Source organism: Procambarus clarkii, chromosome 75, assembly GCF_040958095.1.
Source record: "Procambarus clarkii isolate CNS0578487 chromosome 75, FALCON_Pclarkii_2.0, whole genome shotgun sequence".
NCBI lineage: Eukaryota > Metazoa > Arthropoda > Malacostraca > Decapoda > Cambaridae > Procambarus > Procambarus clarkii.
In genome coordinates, this window is record NC_091224.1 from 21,906,099 (window position 1) to 21,930,727 (window position 24,629).

At 38.0% G+C, this 24,629-nt stretch overlaps 1 protein-coding gene and 1 long non-coding RNA gene across 4 annotated transcripts in view; one reads left to right on the forward strand and one right to left on the reverse strand.

Moving 5' to 3' along the window:
* Positions 1–5,570, forward strand: part of LOC138356893 (uncharacterized) — a 26,290-nt gene extending 20,720 nt beyond the window's left edge. The window contains exon 3 of the long non-coding RNA XR_011224686.1: positions 5,497–5,570. This is a non-coding gene — a long non-coding RNA (uncharacterized lncRNA). The remainder of the gene's footprint in view (positions 1–5,496) is intronic.
* On the reverse strand, positions 1,379–24,410 carry LOC123771746 (alpha-(1,3)-fucosyltransferase C). 3 transcript variants are annotated; one of them, XM_045764470.2, is made up of 10 exons: positions 23,844–24,410; positions 20,904–21,044; positions 18,692–19,067; positions 17,459–17,631; positions 16,810–16,938; positions 15,993–16,115; positions 13,478–13,663; positions 11,556–11,714; positions 11,013–11,192; positions 1,379–4,752 (listed from the first exon to the last, which is right to left on the reverse strand). In XM_045764470.2, the coding sequence occupies exons 3-10, from the start codon at positions 19,046–19,048 to the stop codon at positions 4,746–4,748; spliced, it is 1,314 nt and encodes a 437-aa protein (XP_045620426.2). In that variant the 5' UTR covers positions 19,049–19,067; positions 20,904–21,044; positions 23,844–24,410; the 3' UTR covers positions 1,379–4,745. The 3 variants fall into 3 exon arrangements, with proteins under 3 accessions (XP_045620426.2, XP_045620425.2, XP_069169379.1); XM_045764469.2 differs by lacking the exon at positions 1,379–4,752 and having other exon boundaries at positions 9,144–11,192; XM_069313278.1 differs by lacking the exons at positions 1,379–4,752; positions 20,904–21,044; positions 23,844–24,410 and having other exon boundaries at positions 9,144–11,192; positions 18,692–19,085.
* Positions 24,411–24,629: the final 219 nt, after the last annotated feature.

The following is a 24,629-nucleotide window of genomic DNA, read 5'->3' on the forward strand; positions in this document are numbered from 1 at the left end:
ATGCCAACAGCGACTGCCCTGACAGGTACAAGAGGAGTGTTGTTAACGCATACGTCGACCGTGCTCTCAGCCACAGCTCAGAATGGAAGCAAGTCGACGAAGAACTCTGTAGGGTAAGGCAGGTTCTAGTCAATAACGGCTTCTCCAATGGTTTCATCGAAGACATCATAAGAAGGAAAGTGAAAAGCCATGCAACCTCTGAAGAGACAACTAACACAACACCTATACCCCCTATTAGACTATTTTACAGGAACTTCTTTTCCACAGCTCATAAAACAGAGGAAAGGGTCCTGAAAGATATTGTTAATAGAAACGTTATCCCTACAGACAAAAATCAGAGGATACAACTGACGATTTACTATAAAACCAGAAAAACGGCCAGCCTACTCATGAGAAACTCTCCAGACACGAAACAGAACGCTTTAAAAGAGACTAACGTCGTCTATGCCTTCAAATGCCCACTTGGGGACTGTAAGCTCCAAAAAACCCAGTATATAGGCAAGACAACAACATCTCTTTCTAGGCGTTTAACGATGCATAAACAACAGGGCTCCATTAAGGAACATATAATCTCTTCCCATAACCAAACCATCGCCAGAGAAATCCTAGTAAACAACACAGAAATCATCGATAGATACAGCGATAGCAGGCGGCTTGACGTTTGCGAGGCACTACACATCAAGAAGTCAACACCAGCAATCAACAGCCAATTATTGCACAACTATATTCTACCCACCTCAAGACTCCGCTCCAATATAGAAGCATCAAGAAATATGGACCAATAGGCTTTCTACAAACACTTCTATTCAATATCCATTGTTTCGTGTTCTGTCTTGTGTTGATACTTTTAATACCCTATTAATATCCTCTAATGCCACATCATCCTTCCCACCTCACTCAAATGTAATGCCACATCACCCTTCCCACCTCACTCAAAAGTAGATATAAAATCAGGGAAATGCAAGTTCTAATCAGTTGTGTATTTGTGAAGTCTTTGAAAATGTAATAAGTTTTACGAAACGCGCCCGTGTCGCGTCAGACTAGAAATAAAAATGAATTTTGGAGAAGTGATTTTTGATTTACCTCCAACAGTGAAGCATAATGTACGAAAGATTGAGAAAATTCGTGTTAGAATTATTAATCTTACTTTTTCGGTCATATTTAATAAAATATGTCTACAGGAAAGACTGCTACCAAAATATACTAATATATATATATATATATATATATATATAATATATAATATTTCTTACGTTTATACATATGTTGTTGAATATGACTGAAATTGTAACATTAATGATTCTAACACGAATCTTCTCAATATTTCTTACCTTTTTCTTCACTATCTTGGGTAATTGAAAAGTTAACTCTCCAAAGCTCATTTTCATATTTTTATTTATGGTCTGACGCCTAAAAGCGTTTCACAAAGACTTCTCACATTTTCATAGACAGATTTTTACACACACACATCATTTCATGCTTATATTCGTTTTTGGGTGAGGTGATATGACACAATTGTTTTTGGGTGAGGTGACGACAAAAGACAGAACAAGAATCAATGGGTATATTGCATATCTGCTGCTTTATATTGCTTTATTGTTCTTGCTGCTTCTATGTTGGTTCGAGGTCTTGAAGTGGGTAGAATATAGTTGTGTTAATTTTCTGTTGATTGCTGGTGTTGATTTTTTGATGTGTAGTGCCTCGCTGATGTCGAGTCTCCTGCTATCGTTGTATCTATCGATTATTTCTGTGTTGCTTATTAAGATTTCTCTAGTGATGGTTTGGTTGTGTGAGGAGATTATATGTTCCTTGATGGAGCCCTGTTGTTTGTGCATTGTTAATCGGCTAGAAAGAGACGTTGTTGTCTTGCCTACATACTGAGATCTTTGGGGCTGACAGTCCCCAAGTGAGCATGTGAAGGCATAGACGACGTTGGTCACTTTTTAAGGCGTTCTGTTTGGTGTCTGGAGAATTCTTCATAAGGAGATTGGCCGTCTTCTTGTTTTGTAGTAAATTGTTAATTGTATCTTTTGGTTTGTGTCTCTGGGGATAACGTTCCTATCAATAATATCTTTCAGGACACTTTCTTCCGTTTTATGAGCCGTTGAAAGGAAGTTCCTGTAAAACAATCTAATAGGAGGTACAGGTGTTGTGTTAGTTGATTCTTCGGAGGTTGCATGATGTGTCACCTTTCTTTTAATGACGTCATTAACATAATCGTTAGAGAAGCCAGTATTGACTAGGACCTGCCTCCCGCCAAACACACACCGAAACTACGACGTTGGTACAACGTTCGAACAAGTTTTAACACCTCCTAACCAGTTATAACAACCAATATAGCAAGTTGTAACAACGTTCTAATACGTCATAAACACGTTAAGCCAAGCTGTAACAACTTTTTTACAAGTTGTAACAAGCGGAAAATAGAGACAGTTTTGGTTTGTGTTTGCAGGGCTTACTCTACAGAGTTCCTCGTCGACCTGCTTCCAACCAAGCAGGTCGACAAGGAACTCTGTAGAGTCTAGTCAATAATGTCTTCTCTATTCAGTTCTTCCCAGGAGGGCGAAAGTCAGTCAATATGGGACATTCTACAAAATAATGTTTAAGAGAGCGCATGTTTTCTCTTTCACAAAGTTGATATGTTTGTATTCGACACTTGGGTCTTGAGAAAGCTGCCAGATACGTCTATATTCCAGGCGTATTCTGATCACTATAACATCACATTACCGAGGTCTTGCTCTATTAGTTCCATATGTGAATGGATATGGATGGATAACATCCATCCTAAGAATGGATGAATAGATAATGTTCATATATGAATATTCAATTTGTAGTGATGGACCACCACAAAGTTGACTTTTTTATTATTGAATTTAGGACAAATTAGAATTTTTGAAACTGCAAAATGAAAATAAGCCCTAACCTAGCCTCTCCTAGGACTAATACACGCTATATTAGGCCTAATATAGTACATATATGACCTATACTTCGTCTATAATTTTTTAAGTTCCGTTTTTAGTTTTAGTTTTCCGAATTCTATAAAATTAATAGTATAAAAATTGGTTTGATGGTGGTTCATCACTACATATTGGTCCTTTGGACCAAATAGTTACTATAAATAAATAAATAATTTCAGGAGAATGGGTTGACGTTCAGCAGCAAATAAATAACAAATATTTCAGTATTGTTAAACTTGTTTACGTGTTAAACCAAACAACTTTAAATCTTTCATGACGCGAAATGTTTGTATAATGATCAATAAAGATGATGGGTTTAGCTGATAAAAAAACAAGTTTAAAATATTAGTCCTTGAAAACTCGTAACAATTATGTAACAATACAAATTTACAAACATACGTTTAGTAACAAATTGGTTGACGTATATGGAACTACAATTATATCATTAGATACAATATAGTTGGAAGTTATATTTTAAATATTAAAAACACGCATTAACAATCCATCCTCAGACTTAGGCTTTTCCACGTTGCGGTTGTATTCATCAATTGTAACGTGTTGTGATGTCAAGTCTAGTATTTCTTGTATATTAATTATTATTAATGTTTATTTAAATTGTGTGTAAAGTTAGGCCTCAGATAAAGTAGGTTATGTGTTTTGGTTCAGTTGGCAATTGTTTGCATTTGCAGTACACGGGGGAAGGATTTAGAAATCGAGGTGCTATTCGAGTATAGGAAGAGCAGCCCGTCCTCCAAACAAAGACCCAGAAGTGATTCCATCCACCAGCCCAACCCCCCCCCCCCTGTTTATTAATGAAAAACGGTTTACACACAACTCACAACTGATTACGTTCGAACATTTCCGGAACAAGTGCTTCGCTGACGAATTTTGTTTGAACCACAACGCTGTAAATGCCTCTCCTACGTATTACAAATACCAGCCTATCCTCCAAACTAAGACCCAAAAGTGATTCCATCCACAGGCCAAACCCCCCCTGTTTATGAATGAAAAACGGTTTACACACGACTCACAACTGATTTCGTTCGAACTCTTCTGGAACAAGTGTTTCACTGACGAATTTTGTTCGAACCACAACACTATAAATGTTTCACTCACGTCATTCAAATACAAATAATCGCCAACAGAACCTAACCTAACCTATGCCTATATATGCACAATATGCTAATATTTTATAAGATTAATTTATATTTGAGAAAATTTCCGTTTGGAATGAACAGCATGTTAAAATTTATGAATGCGTCCGCTGGATGTAATGGACTTGAGTCGAGGACGGGTTGCATAGTCACAAAAAATGGAGTTTAACAACTGGATTGACGATCAAGTGGCGTTTATTCGTAAGGACGGACTGATGAAGGGAGTAGAAGATTCTACATGGGTCTTCAGACAGGTTCATCGAGTACATAAACTATTCAGTAATGGATTCACGACAGTCTTTAGTCAGCTGTTACACACAGCCTTTCACCAGCAACCACAGCGTCACACCAGCTGCCATAAGCACCATAAACTTCAGCTGAACTTGGTCACAACGACAAAACTGGCGCAAGGGTACTCGTTCACACATCGAGGATTGTCTTTGACGTTAATGACAAGTTTTCAGTAAAGAAACTAATTCAGAATGCTAACTTCAGAGGTAAGTGCGTCTCACCTCAACATGCTTGAATTATTAACTCGGTTATGAGTTCTTTCCTGATAATAGAGTAATTCTTCATGGTTCAATGTAAGGTCGCATGTGTTCTTATAAGAGGATGCCATTGTAGCGCCAAACGTCTATGCCCTGAAAGACAAAAGCAAATCTGTACAAGGCGTTTATGATTCATCGTATCCGTATATATATTATGCTACTTTAAACGCATGACCAGTTTTGCAGTTCAAATTAAGAGGCCATATACTAATGCAGGAAACATTTCAAAGAAGTTTAAATTTTAGAGAATTGAGGTAAAAAGCAATTTTGAAGAATAAAATTTACACTGAAAACAAATCCTTAACTTCACACTGTTGCTATGACCTCGTGAACACACTAGTCCATAACTGCATCAAATTACATGGCATAGTTGTGGATAACTTTGAGTTTATTTCTACATCAATAAGTAATATTATTTGTTCTACTGAGAGTTACAGTAGATTTAGAATTGTTGAATAACTATTCATTTCATAATATATATATTTTTTTCACGAAGTTGCCTACTCTTGTTAAAATATATATAAGCATGCATTGCTCATTCATTGATCATTAGTTGTGTGAGGAGAGGTATCTATGCTTGTTCATATATGTGTGAGGGTCGTTAGCATGACGAGTGGAGACAGCTACTTGCTGGCCAGACGCTTAGAATTGCCATCTGAATATATTTTACTATGAGATAATATAATATTTTTTACGTGTGTTATTGGCCGGTTGAAGTATTAATTATTAGTTCAGTGTGTGAACAGGCAATTTTATTTATTATATGTTGGTGTTTTGGCCAGTTGTGTATAGATCCGAATTTTGTTTTTTGACTTGGTACTGTTGGTGCTACTGTAGGCCACAATGGAGGGTCCAGCTCCCTTGTGAGCCAGAGGATTCGCGGACGCTGGTAAAGGGCGGAAGTGCTGCATTGCAGGTAAGTTATAAATTGGATTTATTAAGTCATTTGGTGCTGTTGTCTGGCGAACATCAATGCTCTATGTTTAAATGTATCTTAAGGGTGCTAAACTCCGAGTGATTTAATTTAAGTAAATTTTGTACGGCCTTTCTCGTTTATGTAATTACTGAAGTAACTCCATTAAATGACTTTCTGGCATTGTTCCGTACTTCAAGATCTAAGGGGTTTTTATTTTTAATATTGTTTGTGTTTGCCAGTTTTGTTATTATTCTGACGTTAGAGTCCAGTGATTTAATTAAATCATATATTTTTTTTCTGGAAGTTTAACATAAGAGTTAATTCACGCTAGTCATAACATCTTTGCATAATTTACACGAAAAGATATACGTTTTAGCAGTAAAGATAAAACTCAAGGAGATGGGCTCCTTATCACAGAGTCTATCACAGATTAAGAAAGTAATTAGAAACGGAGCAATGCAAAAGATGTACAGTGACCACAACACAACAGTTGCAACATCAGGATCTGCGGGTTGGTACAAGAATTCAACCAACTACGAACCACTTAGTTTGATGCAAGGGAGCAGTAGAGCAACAGAAGTACTTACATCGCATCAGGCTTGGATACCCATGTGCATGGGAAATAGGCTTACAGGTTCCTGAAGATGAGAGGAAATGTCAACACTGTGGAGAAATGCCCGACAGACCACTGGAACATTATCTAACACAGTGCACAGTTGCAAACCCATTAAGATTTCAACTTAGATTCAACAGAGCAGAAGAAGTTAAACACACATGGCAAAATCTAACTGAAGCGACCATACGAGTCATAAATACTCATACTCCACCCAAGTAAAACAGAAACAAGCAACACTTAGTGGGCCAGCCAGAGGCTTAGGGCCCGCGCAGGAATATCCCTCAAAAAAAAAAAAAAGTAGCCTACCTTGAAGCTAACATTTGGGCACACGGAATATATACACAGAAGACAGTATTCAGGACTAAAGAATACTTGTTGGTTGGTCAGCAAGATGTTTTTGTTACATTAATAAGCCTCCAGAGGTTGATAGGCGTTCAGCCCAAAACCAAAGAGAAACTACTCTCAGTCGGGAAGTCCGGGTTCGAATCCCAGGCGGGACAGAAACGGTTGTCTATCACCTAATTCTCATATTCGCCTAGCAGTAAATAGGAGAATTAGGTACCAACTCCTAGGTACCCCAGGAGTTAGCTTGTTATGAAGTTGCATCCTTGTGGAGGATCAGTAATTCGATCTTTGGATGAGACCTCGATATAAGCTTAACATGTATATATTCACTGGCTGCCTGTCCCCCCCGACACAATGAATTATATTCCAGAGTATGGAAGAAAAGTTATCCGTATCAAGTTGATGGAACATGTAATACTGGAATACAAATTACAATGACAAAGTTACATAGATTCTACTAAAATAACAGATGGAGTCAATAATTTATTAAAAGACATAATTACATAAGTAATGGGATTAACTGAAGTATCACATTGGGTCCTGAAGGAGTGCATAAAAGAATTGAGTTATCCTCTCTGGATAGTTTGCAAGGGATAATTTGGATCTGGATAATTTGATAATTTACTCAAAGAAAAATTAGCTGACGAATGAATAAAATGCTAATGTTTAATTAATGCATAAAATATGTGACAAGGAAGACCTCTTAAAATATACGACTACTTCACTCTGAGGACAAACCATTGAAAAAAATGGATAAAATATTTGGAATAATTTGTTAATAATTAAACAGTTTGATTGATGTGGTGATCAAACAATGTACATACAGTTTCCAAGCACCAATATCATGTATGGCGCTTATTAATCTTTTTCAATATATATATATATATATATATATATATATATATATATATATATATATATATGTCGTACCTAGTAGCCAGAACGCACTTCTCAGCCTACTATGCAAGGCCCCATTTGCCTAATAAGCCAAGTTTTCATGAATTAATTGTTTTTCGACTACCTAACCTACCTAACCTAACCTAACTTTTTTGGCTACCTAACCTAACCTAACTTATAAAGATAGGTTAGGTAGGGTTGGTTAGGTTCGGTCATATATCTACGTTAATTTTAACTCCAATAAAAAAAATTGACCTCATACATAATGAAATCGGTAGCTTTATCATTTCATAAGAAAAAAATTAAAGAAAATATATTAATTCAGGAAAACTTGGCTTATTAGGCAAATGGGGCCTTGCATAGTAGGCTGAGAAGTGCGTTCTGGCTACTAGGTACGACATATATATATATATATATATATATATATATATATATATATATATATATATATATATATATATATATATATATATATATATATATATATTAATATTTTGGGCGTAGTCTTTTAAACATATTTCGTTGAAAACGACAAAGTTTTAGATTTGTGATTCTAGCACGAATCTTCTTGATATTTCTTATGTTTTTCTTCATTGAAGCAGGGAATTTAAAAATTAACTCTCTAAAGTTCATTTTTACTTTTTATTGCGCCTGCTTGACGCCTAATGATGCGTTTCGTAAGGTTCACATTCACCTCACATTCTCAAAGTCTACCATGCTTTAACACCTGGTTACATCCTCTTATGGTGAGTGGTTTGTTAGGTAAAACCTCACCATTAGAGGATATAACCAGGTGTTAAGCACAGTTGAATTTGTCATTGAGAATGTGAGTCCAGTGATTTATTATCATAAACTCAATCATAAAAACCTATATAATGTGTTTTATATCAGTCTATAAAAGTTTTATATATAAAACTTTTCATTAGGCGCAATGCAGATGCAATAATAAGTAAAAATGAGCTATGTCAATAGGTCGTTCTCCCTCTTCGCCCTTACTTTCTGTGTGTAAGTAAAAATGAACTTTTGGAGAGTTAATTTTTAAACTTCCTGCTTCAGTGAAGAAAAACATACGAAATATCGAAGATTCGTGCCAGAATCATTAAGTCTAATACTTTTATCGTTTAACACGAAATATATTTATATATATTTACACATATTTATATTGCAACAACCACGCTACAGCTACAGCATGGAACCCATATTCAATCAATTCCATCAATAAACATTCGTCAGACTGCGTACAACGACATTTAAAAGCTTAGTTGTCTAGTAAGCCTGATCAAAGATGCGACAGCGAGGATAGTAATCCTCGAAACTAATTTAAGGTACCTCTCAAGGTATGCGGACACATTGACCCTGCACTTAAGATATATGAACTAGGTTCTTTAAACTCGCATTTGAGACACGATAAGCACTTACCAGGGCAAGCTAGGATACGAGAAAGCATTTACCTAGGTTATACATTTATATGAATGAGTTTGTTGACCAGACCACACACTAGAAGGTGAAGAAACGACGATGTTTCGCCACATGAAGCCACAATCGACTAGAGAATGGTCCAGGACGGACCGAAACGTCGCCGTCCCTTCACCTTCTAGTGTGTGGTCTGGTCAATATACTTTTTCCACGTTATTGTGACTCATCGCCTGCATATGAATGAGTTTGGGTGGACATAAAACAGAAGCTGCCTCGTATGGGCTAATAAGAGCCTTTTGCAGTTTTCTTAATTGTTTATGTTCTTTTGTTCTTCAAACTAACATCAGTAGAGTGAACAAAATATCTATAATCAATATATCTCTTCAAAATATGAGGTAGACAGGTAAATACAGTGACCAGCAGGTAAATACCAAAAAAACTAATTGCAACAACTGATCGACCATTCTCTGAAACTGTTTTGTGATGTGAATGGCCCCAAGCTCCGATAACCTACCGTTCGACATTAAAAATACGATAATGTCATAAACTTAAGAATGAAAGCGAATAAACCATTCCTCTCCCTTTGATATCTTATTGATATCATAAATGAGTTATATTATATCACTATTGAGTTAGATTTTACCACGACTGATTAATCAATTGAAAACGGCAAGAAACTACTACTCTATATTGAACATAAAAGTATTGTCATCCAGTGGTCACTAATATAACGGCAGACTGAGATAATTTGATCTTAAATTCCGATATTGAATCGGTTGAGTTTATGATATCCAAAACACACATCAGAAAATGAAGAGACGACGACGTTTCGGTCCGACCTGGACCATTATCAAGTTATGTAATGGTCCAGGACGGACCGAGACGTTGCATTTTCTTTATTTTGTGATGTGTGGTTTGGATATCATATCTTCAGCCACTGCCTATCACATGCCTCTGTATGGCTAAGCATCCTGTGTGATGGGGATTTTTTAGCATCACCTAGTTAACTTTTTTGACACACTGTACTCCACTTCAAATAGTCTAGGGTAGCTGCACTAATGCGCATGTACCTACCTTGAGGTTACCTTGAGGTGTTTCCGGGGCTTAGCGTCCCGGCGGCCCGGTCGTCGACCAGGCCTCCTGGTTGCTGGACTGATCAACCAGGCTGTTGGACGCGGCTGCTCGCAGCCTGACGTATGAGTCACAGCCTGGTTGATCAGGTATCCTTTGGAGTACCTAATGTATTATTAAAATATAAAAAAATCTTCAGCCACGTTATTATGATTCATCTTCTTCGATTGAGTTTATAATTCCTGAGATAGGGTGTAAACAAATGCTTAACATTCCTGACCCAGAACCAAGGAAATGCCCAAACACACGGGATGATTGAATGAATGCTAGGTATGGTGGAGTTTATATTATTACAGGAGATCAGGTAAGTGCCTTTGGGAGAAACCTGTCCTCTTACTAAGAATATCCCTTTTCGCCCGTATGTGTTACATAAGGCCAAAAATTGTCGTACTAGAAAATGGATGCGAATCGCGAAAGTGACGTACTATCCCATTTTCTGTTTTGGGTCCTCTGGTAGGTTAATTAGGAGGGACACTTTAAAATGGTCGTTTTCTTGACGTTGTGAAAAATTAGGAGAACGGGCTGGTGTGGTAACGCACTTCATCTCATCTGTGTGTGTTCTTGGTATATGACTAAGCAAGCTGCAAGAATTACAAAAACACAACAGCCTGACACGTTAAAATAGTATAAGGTGTGTCCTCTGTAAATGTTTTTCCGTCTCTCATATAGTCAAATTAAAGTACAGTGTTTAGTTTTGTAGCGCATACCGTGAACAAGATTGAATTGCTATTTTAAACCTTAACACTGAGGCTATTGAGCAGAATACGAATTGTATTCTTTTGAATCATATGTGACATCGAATCTATCTGTGACGTCTATAATTGTATCACATTCATGGAGACACTGCAGAGTAAATCAAAATCTCTTTGGGCATCAGCAAATGACTATCCCCGTAAACTTTGGTCCAGGATTTTATATTTAATATAGTCGGTCTGCACTAATGCAGCCAACGAGGCGAGCAAGCACAGGAACAGGATCAGCATGGCGAAAATTATTAAAAATGGGACGATTATGTTACTGGTGATGATGTACCCGTGAATGAAGGCGTTGATTTTCTTGTTCTGGCTGCTCTTACAGTGTGAGTCGTCGACAAACCACTTCTTCAGGTTGTATACTTTGGTGGTATTGTCGTTGTGGAGCCGCTCACACAGGTCGCAGTAAGGCTTGGCCACTTTGGCCCAGTGATCAACAAGCCAATGAAACCTCTTCCATCTGAGGACAAAAAGCATTTCGTATCGTCAGGCTTTCACAAATGTAGCATTTACCTTAAAAACAAAATTACAGAGCCCCTCTAATAATATTTTGTGATGGGTAACTAGTGCAAAATTACAGCCAAAAAAAACAGGTGCTAAAGGTCATTCATATGTGCTTCAACAGCAAATTGTTGTTTAGAGAAAATCGTTTGATATGAATTTCATCAGAACATTGCTGATCATTAAAGGAAAGAATTTGGGATGAAATATCATTAGGTTGTATGATCTTAAGCTCTAGAGAACAATGGGCTATTGTTATGCGTATTTATGTATTCCGTTGCATGATTTAAAAAAAAAATCAAAGGAATCTTTTAACACTTGCCTGAAGTACTCATTGTAGGCGGTGTCGTTCTTATGAAGGTAGATGAGGTAGTCGGCCAGCGCCTTGGCCGTGGGGAAGCTGAGAGCGTCAATGTAGGAGTGTGGCGGCGCCTGAACTGAGTAGTTACCAAAACCGTAGACGACAGGAACCACATCCAACCTACCGGATGAATGAATGAATTAAATATAGGTCAATATACCCTATTTGGGTGAGCGTGGAAGTGGGGATAGGAGAAGAATTAGTGGGGGTGAAAGGAAGGGTTTTCAGTATGAGGTAAAGTGCCAGGGCTAGACCCAGCTGCATGGCATTTAAATCGTTATGACCAGACTAGGCAATTGAGGCAAGGAATCGGATCTTTGTGACAACATTTCGTCTTTCGGAGCACCCACGGAGATAGCAGCCCTCAGCTGGGTGTGCCATGGAGGCTCACACCAGATGTGGTCTTAGATTTGCTAATCAGCATCATGCCCCACCCAAGGCACCGGTGGACCTGACCTCTTAGATACCATACATTACTGCAGACACCACACTACCTTGCACATGTCCAGCCTACCAGACACTACACTATGCCCGAAACGCTTTGCGTAATAGTGGCTTTAGGCATTGTATGTACTAGCTCTATCTATAAATTCAACAAAATCTGTATCACCCCTTGTATGTATGTACTTTACCTAAATAAACATTTGAATTTTAACTATCTAATGCTGTCCAGCTTGTAGGATCTAAATTTTCAATACCATCCAATGCAAAGGTTCGGCCAATGCCGAGCCATGCTGGAATAAAATACCTAACTTCTTAAGTGTAACACAACCTTATCAGTACCACTTGACCTAACATAAATTGACTGCACAATTAAAGTTTTGTAATTTATCGCTAGTTTTTAAAGCGCTATGGTTTGGTGTTGGGCTTGCGGCCTATCAACTTCTGGAGGATTAAGGCAACCACAAATTCCTTCTGACTAACCAGCAAAGATACTTTATACTAAGCATAAGTCAGGACCTAAATGAGTTCTCAGTGTAAACACAGACGTCACGTATATGTTTATGTATATATTATCACGTTCAGTTGTTAGTATATAACTAATTACTGCATTTTTCACTTGTACATAATTGTATAAACAAAAATGCCAATTTATATAGCCTATATATTGCATTGCGTGTATTGATTTCTTAAAGATAAACTCTGTATTAAATTTTAGAATTTGTGATAATTTAAAATGCACTAAAACGAGGCGCATTATTGAAATTCTTTTATGAATATTTTACATAACTTATGGAAGTTAGCAAAATTCTAAATGTTTTGAAGACCAAATATTTTGAGCAACGTAGTCTCTAAAATTGTTAGTACATATATAATAATAATAATAATAATTAGCTTATTTAGGTAAAATTACATTCATAATGAGTTTCAGAATGTTAGATTAATAGAGCTAGCATACACTATGCCTAAAGCCACTAATACGCACAGCGTTTCGGGGTAAAATGTGAACTGTTGTTCTACATTAACCTCTCTGAGGCCTAGGAAAGGTTATACGTGCTAAATAAAGCCTAACATTGTTTATATTAGGTCTGGAAGAGGTTAGATTGTTGCAGTTTTATATGCATTTCAGGATTCCAATGGTACCAAAAAAAATACCTTGTTTGGTGTAACAGTCAATATTTTGTATATATAACGCTGTCACAATTGGAACTATAATTTTAGGGAGGAATGGTTGATTTTGAATGATACTGAAAATATGACTTATCAGAAGCAAATGCTAAGCAAGCTTGGCAATACTGCACATACAAACGATATGAGAACAGGATAGGTGTTAGGATACGACTATTGAGGAAAGGAACGGTGTCCATCCCGTTGGACTGTCGGATCGAACGCCGATCTATCGACCTCTCCAAGTGGTTGGACAAATGATATAGAATAAGTACCCAAGCATATTAAAAAACTTCTCCGTGGCATAATCCCGGCAGAGCGAGTTCTCAAAGGAAAAGTAGAACTTGTAGTCAGCAGAGAGCATGGCGTGGCATTTGCTTAGGTCTTTCCTCTCACACGTCAGATGACTGCAGTGTCCGTATTGGTCGATTTGAATCCATTTTCTCAAGTTTTTGACTAACCTGAAAGGCAATTGTCCATGATAGTATAATGACAAATACAGAATGATAGCGCGAGACACTTTGAAAAGCATATAAGTAACACTAAAACAAAAATATATTCGTTATTATGCCAGAGAGAACTGCACATCTATGGATCATTCAGTTAACAGACTTCTAGACGTTACCACTGCTAAGCCTACCTACCTTACCGAATTTAAGCCTACCTAGGCTTAGACTCGGCTGAGACTTGACTAAATATAGAAATATTGGTTTAAGCTTTCTCCATCATTGACGTTCAACTAATTTCACAGCATTTTGAGGTCAATGATCTAGTAAAATGTGTGACAAGATTTATTGAACAGATTTACCAAAAGTTTAAGATCAAGATTCTTACATAATTTACAACCCCTACCATATATATCGTCGGGGCCAGAATTTTTTTACTTTAATTGCTCTACTAAGTAATTGTTCTTACTTTTTGATTGGTGTGGCGTTGGGCTCCAGGATAATCACCCTTGGAGGGTTATTAAGGTCACCACATTTGCTTACAAACCAACCCGCAAGAATAGTTTAGCTTTGAACATTATCCGGATCTAAAGTAAACCCTCAAATGTGTGTGCGTGTGTTTATATATATATTGGTAGCAGTCTTTCCTGTAGACATTATTAAATATGACCGAAAAAGTAAGATTAATAATTCTAACACGAATTTTCTCTATCTTTCTTACATTTCTTTTCACTGTTGATGGTAATTCAAAGATCAATTCTCCAAAATTCATTTTTATTTCTAGTCTGACGCGACACTTGAGCGCGTTTCGTAAAACTTATTACATTTTCAAAGACTTTAGTTTACAAACACACAACTGAAACTGAATAGAGCTTTACACATCTTCGAGGTTTATATCTACATTTGGATGAGGTGGATGGGGTGAAAAACGAACTTTCAACAATGGGTATTCAATGGGTATTAAATTCCAACACAAGACAGAACACGAAACAATGGGTATTGAATGGGTATTAAATTCAAACACAAGACAGAACACGAAACAATGGGTATTGAATGGAAGTAATTGTAGAAAGCCTATTGGTCCATATTTCTTGATGCTTCTATATTGGAGCGGAGTCTTGAAGTGGGTAGAATATAGTTGTGCATTAATTGGCTGTTGATTGCTGGTGTTGACTTCTTGATGACGTCTGCGAGGCACTACACATCAAGAAGTCAACACCAGCAATCAACAGCCAATTAATGCACAACTATATTCTACCCACTTCAAGACTCCCCTCCAATATAGAAGCATCAAGAAATATGGACCAATAGGCTTTCTACAATTACTTCCATTCAATACCCATTGTTTCGTGTTCTGTCTTGTGTTTGAATTTAATACCCATTCAATACCCATTGTTGAAAGTTTGTTTTCACCTCATCCACCTCACCCAAATGTAGATATAAAATCGAAGATGTGTAAGCTCTATTCAGTTTCAGTTGTGTGTTTGTAAACTAAAGTCTTTGAAAATGTAATAAGTTTTACGAAACGCGCTCGGGTGTCGCGTCAGACTAGAAATAAAAATGAATTTTGGAGAATTGATCTTTGAATTACCATCAACAGTGAAAAGAAACGTAAGAAACATCGAGAAAATTCGTGTTAGAATTATTAATCTTACTTTTTCGGTCATATTTAATAATATATGTCTACAGGAAAGACTGCTACCAAAATATACTAATATATATATATATATATATATATATAAAATATACTAATATATATATATATATATATATGACAATGTCAGACCACGGAGGAAAAATGAAACAGGAAATTTCCTTAAGTACTTTCGTATATTAAATACATCTTCAGAAGGTCTACCTTCTGAAGATGTATTTAATATACGAAAGTACTTAAGGAAATTTCCTGTTTCATTTTTCCTCCGTGGTCTGACATTGTCACATTCTTAATCACGTGTTTATTTTCGTGATATACACACATATATATATATATATACACACATTTAAATGTCACACATTTATACAATGTTGATGTTTATGATTCAGGTGCTTGGAACAAGTTTGAAAAAGCACGAATTATGGAAAGTCCATAAAATAAATTATACGTAAATTACATTTCCTGAGTTATAATATTTGTATTTTGTCAAGGCAAGAAGGGCATTTATTACTAAACTCTTTCCTAGTATTTTGTATTAGAGAGATGTGAATCATGAATAGTGTTATTATTTTCTACCTCATGTTTGTGACATGCGGGAAGACTCAGGGCTTTGATTTCCTTGTCACTCTCGTATAAAATTTGATTTCTTGTTTTCGTTACTCTAAAAAAATTAGTTACAAGCTCACTCACTTCTCTCGGCCACCGATGGTATTGCAGTTGGAGACGAACCAGGCAGCCATCTTGGTCTTACCGGCTGCGTAGTTCTTGTCAATGGGTTCGAGGGGCTTCCGGCGGCGGTAGACTTTGCCATACCTGGCGACGACGGAGTGAAGGTTAGATTAATACTCAAACTGCAACCTGCAATGGTTAGCGCAGTTGACTTACAACCAAATGTTCCTAGGGTTCAATTCCTGGCCATTGGCAAGAAGTTTTGGCACGATTTCCTTATATCTGATGCCTCTGTCCACCAGCAAGGTATACTTAAGCCTTATACACAGTCCAGGACTAAAATACACTCGGACCAAAGTAAACTCGAGCGATTATACACAGAGTAGCGAGTATTGGTGTGGTGTTGAGCTTAAGGCCTATCAACCTATGGAGGGTTATTAAGCCTCCCACAATTGCTTCCTGACCAACCACCAAGAATACAAAAATTCAAATAAAAATTCAAATATTTATTCAGGTAAAGTACTTACAAGGTGTGATACAAATATTGATGAATTTATAGATAGAGCTAGTACATACAATGCCTAAAGCCACTATTACGCAAAGCGTTTCGAGCAGGCAATACTTCGCCTCCTAATAAAATCCAGGAGTTAAATAAACTCTCAAGATCATACAAACCGAGAAACGGGGTACACATCTTTATATATCACCTGTAATCTAATTTTCACTGTAGCTCCATACTGTTTACTTGTCTGTCTTCAAACAACTGTTTTTATTGCTAATTTAGCTACACAATTCAATACATGTGATTACAAACAAAAAAATCACCTTGTCTACATACGGGTTTGGAAAATCCGAATCAAGTCTGTAGGTCATCGTCCAGTTGAAGAGATTATTGTACGTGTCAATTCTACCGTAGAGGTGAGAAGCTGACTCCATCATCCAGAACACATAGCGGGTGTGGGGAGACCTGACGATCAACTCGGGTTCAGTAAGACGTTGCCAGAAACATATTGTAAAATTTAACATCCAAGATAAGCAGAGATAAAGTTGCTGTTATAACACGTAGAGTTAGGTTGTTTATAGATAAATATTTCACGTTAGTCTTCCATAAGGAAAACTGAGGTTGATTTAACGTTGATAACAGCCAATAATTCAGTTGGAAAATGCTCTATGGATAATCAAACCCACATTTCAGACTTCATAAGTTGTTTTTATGGCAAAAGTTGCCATCCTACTTAAAAAACGGGCATAGGGTCGACCCCTAACCATCCTGTTAGACCATACAATCATAATTCACTATGCGTGAAGCTAACTAATTGACCTTTCGGCCTCCAACCTTGAACACACACATATATATATATATATATATATATATATATATATATATATATATATATATATATATATATATATATATATATATATATATATATATATATATATATATATATATATATATATATATATGAATATATAAGAATTCTCACCGCACACGAGGGAGAGATCTGTCGTTAGATCGGAAGTGCCACAGCAGGGCGTCAATTTCGTTGAGAGGGAACCTGGAACGGTCTCCCGTCGTCATGCAGGTGTTGACCCGACACCCGGCCCGCAGGAACGGCTCCCGACCAAATCCGAACCCGAAGTGCTTATTGCTGTAAGCCTGGAAATACATGCGAGATCTCAGTAATGGCCATCATTTCGATTGACTATTTCATATTGATCTTCATGCAGTATGAACTAGATATTTTCCCTCCCAGGCATTTATCAGGAGAGAGCGCCAAGCCATAACGACTATATAGCACTTGGGATCGTGGGACTGTTTTTGGGATGGGACGGAGGGAAGGAATGGTGCCCAACCACTTGGACGGTCGGGGATTGAACGCCGACCTGCTAGAAGCGAGATCGTCCCTCTACCGTCCAGTCCAAGTGGTTGGGTAAATATTTTCCCCATAAGAGGCACTATAGTGTATAAAATAATTGAGTATCCAACTAGTTACTAAAGCTGAGGTTTGTAGGCAAATTGAAATGGGAACGTAGCAGTTCTCTAACAAGTTTGATTAATGAACCAGTTAATTTTGGAGTTATCTCTGCAGCATGGAGGGTTACTAATGTGGTACTAATTATTAAAAAATAAGACAGGCTTTTACTTTGTGCCTCCTTTTAGTTTAAATAAGACATGATCATACGGAATAGCATTGTTTAATTACACAGTTTGGGACACGAAGCTTGTTAGCATTACTGAAGTACCCATAAACCAACTCTGATCTTTCCCAGGATGCAACCCACAACAGCTACCTTTCTCATGGTTGAACAGATGCATCAATTGAAAGGAAATGTACTCAAACGCTCTGTCCTGCCATAAGGATTTAATACCTAAATATAAGATTGATTAAATGTGACATTAAATATCAGTTCAGTAAGTTCAAATGGGTGACGCTGAGCTTTGAAACTCACGTCCCTAAGGAGGTAATAATTACGGACTAATTCTCTAGTGGATATTAATCCAAGAAATAATCTTCTAGTGGGTGATAAACGTGTAATAATCCAAGGGGTAATAATCAAGTGGTTAGAAATCAAAGTGGTAAAAATTTAATATAATTCAAAGGCATAGTAATTTAGGATAATTATTTAAGGGCAATTATCCGTTAGTAATAATTCTTGGAGATAATGATCATAAGCATTAGAATTTACATTTTATAGAGATAAGAATCTATACTTGCCTCATTCCAAAACAAAATTTTCTTCAGTGGAGGGTTAAAAGGATCAATTTTCGCCATTTTCTGTGGATCTTCATTAAACAGGTCCTCAGGCAATTGCTTTATCTCCTCGTAGTTTGGCTCGATATATGGTAAATTAGAATCTCCCGGCAGTAAGAATTGTGATGTGATGTTATTTACCAACGTGGTCGATCTTGAAGGTAGGGCTATAGGGAGTGGATCTGCCTTGATATTATCTACATCAGTTTGGGGTAGATCAATTTTGACATTAACCTTCGAGGCGTTATCAAGGTCTTTGTGGGACGGGTCCCGTCTGACGCTACTAGTCTCTAAGGCGTTATTCTCCTCTTTACTTTGCATCTCAGTTCTGTTCTCTGTTCTGTAAAGATCAATTGGCAGTCAAGAATCATTTGGATTAGATAACTCCAATGATCAAATGTTCATTAGTTTATTGTGTTTGTGTTCCCCATACTCATCCTTCGAGCTGTGGTTTATTGTGTGCCCTTAAACTCATCCTTTAAACGGTAGTTTAGTGTAGATTGATTGTTGCCGCCGAAGGCGGCTAGTTTATTGTGCACCCCATACTCATCCTGTGAGCGGTAGCGCAAAAGCATTACAGAGGGCACAAAAGGTCCTTTATCAGACCTCATCTTAGATTATTACATAAAAAATTTAGTGTAGAGCCAATACTCATCCTGTGAGCGATAGCGCAAGAGGTCGTAATCAGTGGATGGTGTTTGACATTGGTTGTCTCTCTTGATTTGTAAACCTTGTGTATAATTATAATGAATAGCTAGAAACAGAACGCTACTGGCACTGTTACTGTTTTTACACATTAGAGGTAGGCCGTTTTGGTTTGGTGTTGGGCTTAACGCCTATCTGCCTACGGAAGGTTATTAAGGCAACAACAGCAGCTTACTGACCAACCAACCAACCAGCAAGAATATATATATATATATATATATATATATATATATATATATATATATATATATATATATATATATATATATATATATATATATATATATATATATATGACAGTGTCAGACCACGGAGGACTCCTTCTGAAGATGTATTAATTTACGAAAGTACTTAAGGAAATTCCTGTTTCAATTTTCCTCCGTGGTCTGACACTCACATTTTTAATCACGTGTTTATTTTCGTGATATACACACACACACACACATATATATATATATATATATATATATATATATATATATATATATATATATATATATATATATATATATATATATATATAATATCCCTGAGCTATTTTGGTAATACTTAGCACAATTTTCAACTAGTGTTATTTTAATCTACAGAATTCATACTATAATCGAAATATGGGTACTGTGCAGGAAATTACTTACTTTACAATTTTAATAAAACAGTTTGCCATATCATGAAACGCACGTTTTTGTCTATATATTTTATTCAAAATATCTACACTGGAAATTGTACCCAAATATCCCCCGTTTGCTAACTGTAGGTAGTAACAAAGTGATTGTAACCTCTCCAATGCTGCCCACTTGATGGGGGGGCGGCCGGTGTGCAGGATAGACATATCAATTATGACACTAGCTTTCCACATATGCCAGTTGCTTAATTTACACACTGTACTTGTGGTCGGTCTCGAGCCCATTGTTGATGTGACGGTGTGTGTTGAATTTTAAAAACTGACTCATAAAGATCGTAACTTGCTTAGCTACATTAATTGTGGGGTTCAGTCCCTGAGCCCATTATGTGCCTCTGTAACCCTTTCCACTACCGCGCGCAGGATGGGTATGGGGTGCATAATAAGCGAACTAAACTAATTAAACTAGGTCTATATCTAAATGGCTAAATTTTCACACACATTATACTTGAAAGCCTAAGGTTATGTTCAACATTGTCTATATTGAATGTAAGCTTGACAACGGCATTCAATTTTATCGTGGTCTTGCTGCTCAATGTAAGAAGGCCATCCATAGTGGTTTGATTCTGTTATACATATACATATATAATTGTGTGTGTGAAAGAAAGCTTTTATGGGCCCAAAGCCATAAATCACTTTAGAACTCGACCAGGGCTCGAACCTGTATTATCAGGGCATCACACCCTAGTATGTCATTTTACTTATACTTAATGAAACTACTAGATTAAGTACCGTATACAACTTGGTCTATAAACTAAATTCACATAGTGATTCGCACTTGCAAGTACTTACAGCTTTTGCACTCCTCATCGAAAATGTCTCAAGCCCGTAAAATAAACGTTTGGAGAAAGCTTGGGACGGTGCCATATCGGAGTAGATGATGAAGATAACAATGCTTACCGCACATAGCGCCGCCGTCACCACCATCTTATGCTGGTAAGGAAAGAAAACGGCATTAATTATTGAAATGTCATTGTTCGATTTTAATCAGCACTAGATATTAGAAAACTATTTTGCTCGGGATGACCGTTAACTGACCGTAGTTCCCTTGCCAGTTAGTCATGAAGTTCAGATATTCAAAAGCTACAAATAAACCTCCCAAGTATTCACAAATATCTGGTTAGGATCCCGTAGCGCTTAGGAATATCGCATGTTACACCGAGGAGGGAAATACACCACTATCGACACGAACACATTATGCCATTATCTCTATCTCTGCTAACAGAACATACTTTATCTCGCTGAATGTATTTATACCCGCATGCGATAAAGCCATTTTTATTGATAGATCAATCTGTTATAACAACTGTTCCCGACTGAACACCCCACTGCTGCCTCTGAGGATATTATGTTATTATAGAGAATTTAGAATTTCAGGTGGTTTTAAGTCTTTAATGAAGAGTACAGGTTAAAAACATTTATTTGCTCTCAAGACTCTAACTCTCGTAGGGTTGAACCTGACACCAAATGATTTGTTGCTAATAATCAATTGTTCCACCTCACAATACCCAAAGAATCGGGTAAATATCATCAACTTAGGCATTTTAAATCAAAGTTTCAACTCGATATCCACTTTTAAGATGAATGTTAACGAGAAATTGCAAATAGGAAATTGGATTTTTCTACTCGGATCAGACATGGGTCTGTGTGATGTACGGAGGTAAGACTTCACTATAACGGGCCAACACAACAGGAAAAGCCATAACGGATGACACTTGAGGTGCAGGTGAAGGAATAATGGCAACTCTATTTATGCTAACCTGTGCTGGTAGCCAGGAGATGGAGCTCGGCCCACATACGCAGCTGTGACACCTGATAGATGGGGAGCCCCCAAGAGTATGAGACGGGGGGGGGAGTCCCCAAGAGTATGAGGTGAGAGAGAATATTAGCATATGAGGTGGGAAGCCCGAATTATGAGATAGAAGTGCCCCAGAGTATAAGGTAGGGGAATCCTAACGTATGAGATGGAGGATTGTCAGAGTATAAGGGGTATTGCCAGAGTATAAGGGGGATTGTCAGGGTATAAAGGGGATTGCCATGAATATAAGGGGAGTACCAGAGTATATGGAAGGAGTATATGGGCGATGAATCTCAGTGTAATTTAGCCGTGGTAGTTAAAACTCTTATATCGGTCCTCAGCGGAAATGTAGATAACGACAGGAAAGCGGTCGTTAACTTAGGGCTCGACTGTTGAGAACTGTTAGCGGGCGTCAACGGGACCGAGAGAAGTGTAGGAATAGCCTAGGCTACTCTAGCCTTTTTGAGATGTATTTTAGCGTCTCAATAAACGTACTCGGTGGAAACACAAACCGAAACTGTCTCTATTTTCCGCTTGTTACAACGTGTAATAAAGTTGTTACATCTTGGCTTTACGTGTTTATGACGTATCAGAACGTTGTTACAACTTGCTATATTGGTTGTTATAACTGGTTAGGTGTTAAAACTTGTTCGAACGTTGTACCAACGACGCCGTTTCGGTCTGTGTTTGGCGGGCTTGAACTTGTGGGAAGGGGAGGGGCAGGAACTTATTATTTGTGTGTGTATTTGTATGTCATATTTGTTCCTGCAGAATCGAGCTATTAGCTTTTTTGGGGGGAGGGGGGGGGGGTTAGGTGCCTTTCTAACCCATTTATTTTTTTTCCTCTAATATGGCTACTACATATGAACAAATCCACAAGGGCCGTGACGAGGGTTCGAACCTGGCTACTACATATATTTCTCTCTAACACACACACACACGCGCGCGCGTACACCCACACATTCCCAGGAAGCGGCCCGTAGCAGCTGTCTAAATCCCAGGTACATATTTACTGTTAGGTGAACAGATGCATCAAGGGTGAAAGAAACTGAACATTTGTTACTGTCTCCGCCGGGGATCGAACGCCGGCTCTTGGGACTACGACCCCCGAGCGCTGTCTGCTTAGCCGTCAGGCCACACAGGTGTACTCACCTAGTTGTGCTTGCAGGGGTTGAGCTCTGGTTCTTTGGTCCCGCCTCTCAACTGTCGGTCAACTGGTGTACAGGTTCCTGAGCCTACTGGGCTCTATCATATCTACACTTGAAACTGTGTATGGAGTCAGCCTCCACCACATCACTGTTTAATGCATTCCATTTCTCAACTATTCTGACACTAAAAAAAAAATCTAATGTCTCTATGGCTCATTTGGGCACTCAATTTCCACCTATGCCCCTTAGTGTGTGTGCCCCTTGAGATTGTTTCAAAGGCTTTTCGACAGTCCAAGAAAATGCAGTCCGCTCATCCTATTCTTTCTTGATTAATCTTTGTCACCTGATCGTAGAATTCTATTAAACCTAGGAGGCAAGATTTACCCTCCCTGAACCCATGTTGGTGGTTTGTCACGAAGTCCTTTCTCTCCAAATGTGTTACTAAGTTTTTTCTCGCGATCTTCTCCATCACCTTGCAAGGAATGGTGTGTGTCAAATAAACATGTCTCTCATAAATATATCTGCCAAACGCGGAAACCTTCGTACCGAGAACAGGTCAGGTTGCTGATGAAGAATCCTGTCATTCCATTTTGCCTCACACGCATACAGAAACACCAAAAGCAAGAACCACCTCGGTTAATTATACATCCTGATTACCTATCTCAGAGTCTGTACTTCGTTAATGTTTCACTTTGATGACCATGAAAATAAACGAAACAGGAGTTCTGAAGAGCAACAAACAGGAAGAGGAACTATAACGGCTACCAAAGAATATTGTTCACTTACTCTCAAACCCATTGTTGGAGTTAACCAGGGAGGCGATGATCACGTACAGATGACGTGCCTTCTGTTACTGGGGCTCATGGGTTGAGTATGAGGTGGATACAGGTGTATATGTTGTACAGGTGTGTTGGAGTACACCTGGCCGATGCGACTAGACTGTGAATGAAGTATGTTGCTGCTAGAGCGAGAGGAGACACCCACTAACATGTCACCCTCTCCTCCTCTTTTGATCGAGAATGCGGTTATCTTATCTTGCTTCTTTATCTACCTACGGGGAATTGAGATAAACTGGTCTCGCTACAACCTCTCCGACTGGCGCGTGCGATTTACAGATGTTAATAATATTAGATTAATAGCGGTGAATGACGTGGTCTGCATTCTGTTTGTTTTGTCTAATGCACTAGTTCCTTTGTCACTGTTTTGTCCGGTACGCCATTACTTCCACCACTGCTGTTCTGTCCTGTACACCAGTACCGCCACCACTAAAGTTCCGAGATACTTGTGTTATTCGACAACGTGCTGCACAGTGTTGCCAAACCAGGTAACCCTTGCGCTCTGCGGGCTTGGCGCGCTGTGGACACCCAGGCGACGACGGCCGACAGTCGCCCGGCACTTCCATACTTGCATTCGTTCTTCTACTTTTCGTAGAAGAACGAAAGGGGGGGAGGGGGGGGGGTTACTTTTTTGTTTTCAGAAAACATATAGAGCAGTTATATTGGTTGCTGACTTGATACGATAATACCTCCGGGCTTTTACCATGCAACCGCACATGCAAATACACGCTTCTCC

What these genes read in the sequence shown, in the direction of transcription:
- LOC123771746 (XM_045764469.2), bottom strand. Translation starts at nt 19,048, where the DNA reads ATGCAAAGTAAAGAGGAGAATAACGCCTTAGAGACTAGTAGCGTCAGA. An exon ending in AAGTTTTTTAATATGCTTGG is followed by an intron (nt 11,715 to 13,477) that starts GTACTTATTCTA and finishes TTCATCCGGTAG; the next exon opens with GTTGGATGTGGTTCCTGTCG. An exon ending in GCCTACAATGAGTACTTCAG is followed by an intron (nt 11,193 to 11,555) that starts GCAAGTGTTAAA and finishes TTTTGTCCTCAG; the next exon opens with ATGGAAGAGGTTTCATTGGC.